Source organism: Sander lucioperca, chromosome 12, assembly GCF_008315115.2.
Source record: "Sander lucioperca isolate FBNREF2018 chromosome 12, SLUC_FBN_1.2, whole genome shotgun sequence".
In the NCBI taxonomy this organism is placed as follows: domain Eukaryota; kingdom Metazoa; phylum Chordata; class Actinopteri; order Perciformes; family Percidae; genus Sander; species Sander lucioperca.
In genome coordinates this window covers 18352436-18358435 of record NC_050184.1, presented here as the reverse complement: position 1 = coordinate 18358435, position 6000 = coordinate 18352436, and the positions used below count along the sequence as shown (strand labels likewise).

General features: G+C 41.2%; 1 protein-coding gene across 4 annotated transcripts in view; it reads left to right on the top strand.

Annotated features, from left to right (window-relative positions):
- The first annotated feature begins 983 nt into the window (after positions 1–983).
- vps13d (vacuolar protein sorting 13 homolog D) overlaps positions 984–6000 on the top strand; it is a 72527-nt gene continuing 67510 nt past the window's right edge. For 3 of the 4 annotated variants that reach the window (XM_036008501.1, XM_031283985.2, XM_031283982.2), the window contains exons 1-3: positions 984–1462; positions 2174–2348; positions 2889–2966. In XM_036008501.1, coding sequence (XP_035864394.1) covers positions 2252–2348; positions 2889–2966 — 175 coding nt within the window. In that variant the 5' untranslated portion in view covers positions 984–1462; positions 2174–2251. Of the gene's footprint in view, positions 1463–2173; positions 2349–2888; positions 2967–6000 lie in introns of those variants that run through there. The other variant, XM_031283983.2, reaches the window with a different exon arrangement.

Genomic DNA, 6000 nt, shown 5'->3' with positions numbered 1-6000 from the left:
TACTGTATCAGAACCATTTTTTGTTGGTAACGGAGTTCGTCAGGGTGGTATTTTGTCACCTTTCCTTTTTAATGTGTATATGGATGATTTGTCACAACAATTAAATAAATACAATACAGGATGTATGATAGGCTATACTCTCATTAATCACCTTATGTATGCAAATGATTTGGTAATAATTTGCCCATGTAGTGCTGGGTTACAACAACTTTTGAAGGTTTGTTCTCAGTACGGTGTGGATTTCGATATTAAATCTAATGCAAATAAGGGCAATATTATGATTGTTAGAAGTAAAGAAGACAGGAAATTAATATTTCCTGATTTCTGTTCATCTGGTACTGCCCTTAAAGTGTGTGATGAGATTAAATATCTTGGCCATCATATTGATTTATCAGATGATAAGGACATCAACAGACAGTATATGCTCAGGCTAATGAGCTTGCACGTACATTTGGCATGTGTTCTGCTAATGTTAAGGTAGCTTTATTCAAAGCATTCTGTACACCACTATATACTGCCCACTTGTGGCGGTCCTAGACTGAATGTAGCGCATAATGACGGCATGAGACTGCTGGGTTAGGGTTAGGGTTAGGGTTAGGATCCTTGACATTGAGAAACGCCTTCTGTCTCTGAAAACAGAATTATACAAGCGTTAGCCCACAATGATTTTAGCTCTGTCAGGTATGCATCTAGACTGTGGAGACATTGGCGCTCCTGTTTGTACATTACAGGTGAATGTTGTTGACCTTTTATTAATGAATATGAATTGTACTGCATATTTATTGCTATGTTTGTAAATATCATTTTTTTAATGTACTATGGACCTTCCACTTGTGGCCTGAATAAAGTCATTCTTCTTCTTATTATTATTATAAATATAATGCAACCCTGTTTTAAGTTGTGTATCAATAATACATTACAGTGCATTGTTTTCAGCGGTGGGACTTGAACGCCACACGAAGGAACGGTTTGTTTTCGTCACATGACAGGAAGTAGCTAGCTATGTGTTGGACGCTCGCTCTACGCTTTTAGGAAGTGTCTAAGACACAACTCCGAAGCTTTGAAATACCACAATATCCATTTATTGGAGAATTAAGTGTGTTCTCAATTAAAATGCACGCGCGTCGTGTTGTTTTTTGGTCGGATTTATCGCCAGCTGTCTGTTTTCGGCTGTAAATAATCAACCTTCGCAAGCTAGTTTTAGCAAAGTGGCTAACGTTAAGTAGGATCACAACCTTGCCCTGTCCGTCACCACAAACACGCTGTCTGCTGATGGAAACAGCTTTTCAATAAACCTGTCAACGTTAGTTAATGTCGGAACAGTGGCTGGCAGTCCGCAGTGTGCACTTGGTGTCCCTGTAGACATGTCCTGAGTGGGTCTGGACACGACATGATGACCACCTCCTGGCAGGGGACTTTGGCTGGCATGATGCAAAGCTAACGTTCCAACGGTCGTCTGGCGGTGAGTCACAAACATTACTTTAACGTTAGCTGTAACGTTAGCAAGGTCATGATACGATGCTGCTGTGGATGCTAACTTTAGTTGAATACCCTAAAGTTACTGTCACTCTGCCAACGCCGGATAACGTTACGTCAAGGCTGTCTTTGGTCACGTTAACTAACTATAATGCTGTCATGGAGACACGACGTCAGAAAGCTTCAGTCTGGTGTCGGCCTCCAAATTGTTGCTAATTAAATTAGCCTAGTTGTCTAGCTCAAAATTAAGAATACCAGTTATCCCTAAACAATAGCTATCTAGCGTTACACTTCGTTAAAAGACTTGACACAGACGAAAATAGCGTGGACAAAGACACGCCACTCCCTAATAGAACTAGCTAGACTTGAGTGGTCTTTGGTGTCCTCAGTCAGTATCAGGAATGACCATAGTCATATATCACATGAACTAACTTCGGCTGTTGTTAGGCACGTGCCTCATGCCTTGTATGATGACATGTATCATCACACTGTAGCATGTACAGTACCTACTTGTGGCTTTGAACAAAGTCCCTTTTTAAAATGCTTGATTTTAGAATGGACTTTGATGGACAATGATGGCTCCCCCTTACAGGAGAACAGAATGTATAGCCTAAAGACAGAGTTCAGATCAACTTAACATTTATGGAAACCACTATATCTCTACAGATTAATAAACTGTATGTCCGGTGTTTATTAGACATTGAACTCGTCCCCTGTGAGGTCTACAAGCGAGAGGCTGGTGCTTTACCCGCCTCAGCATCCCTGAGCCAGCAGGATGTTGGAGGGCCTTGTTGCCTGGGTGCTAAACACATACCTGGGGAAATATGTCAGCAACCTGAACACAGATCAGCTCTCCATCGCCCTTCTGAAAGGTAATTACATATGCTTCTTTCTTTCTGTTTCCATTTGCAAAGCATGCTGCAGTGTTCCAGATGTTGGAAGGTGTGTTCCTCTCCGTCCTCCTCCATCTCCTCCTGTATTAAATCAGCTTGCATAGACTCAACACTCAAAACGTTTGTGCTTAATTCTATTGGGTTATACTTACAGGTGCTTTTATTATTTTGTCCACCCCATTCATATCAATAAGGAGGCTAAATAACACAAAGCTGCTTCCAAATGATCATACAGTTGAGTTCAGCTTCCTAAAACCGTTTAACACAAACTGAACCATAGAACCATCATGAAGGGAGGAGTTATTGGATTACACTGCATTAGTTTTAGCTAAGTGGAACCAAAAAAACAGAGCACTTAGTGTGTGTTAAGGTAGGAGCCTTTACATTGGACAATCCTGTACTCACTGTGCAATGAACCGTTTTTACAACTTGAATTAGTTTAATTGAAATCTTGAACAGCTGTTGGAAAGGGGAGGCAGCCCAACTTTGAGTGTTTGTCTGTTTCCTTCCATTCCTCAGGTGCAGTGGAGCTGGAGAACCTCCCTTTGAGGAAAGATGCCCTCCGAGAGTTTGACCTGCCGTTTGAAGTTAAAGCAGGTGAGACACGCTAACTGATGACCTCACAAAGTTTAAACACGACTAACAAGTTACCCCTGTTTTACCGGGCGCTGCGTCCCAGAAGCGTGCGTGAAGCGGCTCTCCGCTCCACTAAAGAGGCTCCACCCCCCCCAATATTGTATAGGTCTCCTCTACAACACCATGGACAACGAGAGATTGGAGGTGGAAAAACATAATACGACATCACAGATCCTTTTTATCAGGACAATGCCAGAAAAGAGAAGTCATGGAGTTTAATTTTCCTGGCAGCTGATGGAGTCATTATGGCTGGTACATGACCATCACACAAATGTCATTATCTTAACTAGGTCCACTTCTTCAGTCAGCTACCAACACTGCTGCTATTGTTTGATTCAGTTGATCGAGTTTAAGGTCACCACCGTCAACCTAGCAGCTTGTTTTATTTCAAGCTCTTGGCACAGTACATTACCTGTGTTTTACATTGTGCCTGAGAATAGAAGATATCCAAAAATGTTCGGTGAATAAAGCAAGGTATGTTGGAGAGGAGTTGTGCAACAGGTTTAATTTTGATGGCCCAATCTCAACAAAATGTCTACTTTTTTAAATGATATTGTCTTAAAAGGTCAGTTCATGCAAATCACAAAAATCCTACAGATGAGCGACAAATTAAAGTAAGTAAGTAAAATATATTTATATAGCGCTTTTCACAGATAAAAATCACAGAGTGCTTTACATAAAGCATAGAGTATGATACATATTAAGACACATTGCACAATTAAAATCATAGAGTAATGAATACAAATAAAATGAAGTGTGGAGAGGTCATCCAAAGGCCTGTTTAAAAAGGTAGGTCTTCAACTGAGTCCACAAAGACAGCAGAGTGTATTGGAGGAGGTAGAGTGTTCCAGAGTCTCGGTGCTACGGACTCAAAAGAACGGTCCCCACTGGTCCTTAGTCGGGTGCAAGAAACAGTCAGGAGATTGGACATATTGGACCTTAGGGGGCGTGCTGAGAAATAGGGTTGTATGTTAGTGTGAGAAGTTTAAAGTGAATCATATTTCCCAGATGGAAAAACAAGATTGGGTTAGCTGCTTTACATGGAAAGGACAAACCAACATGCAGAATGGTAGAAAGGTAGTGTTTCACAAGCCTCTACCTGAGCTATGAAGCCTGTTTGTCAGATGCCAGAATAGAAAAGAAAGTCTCAGTTCAGTGTTTCTCGTTTCACTTTTAGTAGCTTGATTGCAAGTTTCTCCTGGAGGCCGTCATCAAAACAATCTGAATCAGGATTTTCCTGTCTGGTGACATGTGCTCTAATTAGGGGTGGTACGGTTCGGTTCGTATCAGGGTTTTAGGGCCACGGTTTTCGGTTCTGTACCGTTCTTGTTATTTTTTCTTTTAATCTTTAACACTCCAGAAATGTACTTCAGCATATGATATATAGCTAAAATTAGCATATTGAATTAGGGGTGGGAATTTTACGATACGATATCATCACGATACTTATGCCACGATATGATATTATTGCGATTTTAAACATATTGCAATATTCTGCAATATATTGCAATTCATTAACTTTTTTCCAACTTCTAATTTTTCCCAATTTCAAAGTATGTCCCCAAAAGGAAACTTTGTCAACATCTGTTTTATCTAAAAAGATATATTTCATCTGTTTGTTCATCTCACTTCAATTGTGTTGCTGCAAATATGGGATTGCCAAGCAGACAAACTGACCAACACATATATAATAAAAGATCCATACTTGGCGTCTGTGTGTCCATACAGTATTGCCACAGAAAATATTGCGATACTATGCGGTATCGATTTTTCCCCCACCCCTATATTGAATGCATGTTGCACAATACATGCATACAGTGGCAGTTCTATCTATTGTTTTATTTCCGCTGAAATCATAGGTAACATGAAATCCAAAATGTTCCCACACACCAGACTATATACAACGCTGGAGCATCCTCCAACTCCGGGCAGCCTTCCTTATCTCTCCCACTTACCATTTCTGCATGTGACGTGACCTGCAGCACTCCGCACGCCACCTGAGGAGCGGTCGGCTCGGCGCCTCTCAAAATCTGACGAAAATCTTTTAAACGGACCTTTGTCGAACAAAAAAACAGACAGATTCATCAACTGCATGGCCTATTTCTCGCTTAAAATGTTTTCAGAAACACTTTTCGGTGAACTATTTTCGTAAAATACGAGATCGTATTCAGAACGAGACGCCATTAGAGTCTGTTTTGAAATTCGGGAGCAGCAAGAACCACATGACGCGTTCGTCCAATCAGCTGCCATGTGTTGCGTTCATGTTGCTCATCCTCCTCGTCGTTTCCAGTAAGTGTTTTAACATAGGTGTATAAAGTGGTACTACAGCAGTAAGTGGTTAGTGACCATTAACAGTGGACTGACGATCCGTGAGACGCACACACGCTCCGAACAGAGACAAGCCAACCGAGCGGTTCGGATGGTTTTTCATGAACCGTACCACCCCTAGCTCTAATGTATGACGGAGGAGCAGCATTCTTCATCATACCTGCCTTCTCTCACTGCTGAAATGAAAAGAGTCTGAGGGAGTTTTGAGTGGTGCTGATAGAGGGAAAGTCAGGGAGAAACATCAGTGCTAGAAAGACCCAGCGGCAGACATGAATCCGTGGGCAGCCCAATGAAAACATAATGTATGGATCAGGCTGATTATACAGCACATTCTCCTTAAAGACAGAATCACTGTAATGTCGCCCTAACACAAAAATCATCATGTGTGACATCTGGCCGTTGATTTGAATTGTGAAGATATGTGAAATCAGCAAACTTGTTTCTTTCTGTTGCCATTTTCAGCTGTAACTGTAAGGTTTAAAGATACATAGTTAACACTGAGGTCCCACCTATCTGTGGTCGCTGCTGCAGGGCAGGTCTCTGCATTATTTGTACTTTAAACTGCTTTAAATTGTATATGGTTCAAGGTTGATTTATTAAAACCAGACGGACTCCTGGAGAATTCATTCCAGTCAGCTAGAGTGACACTTGCATGTAGGACATTAAA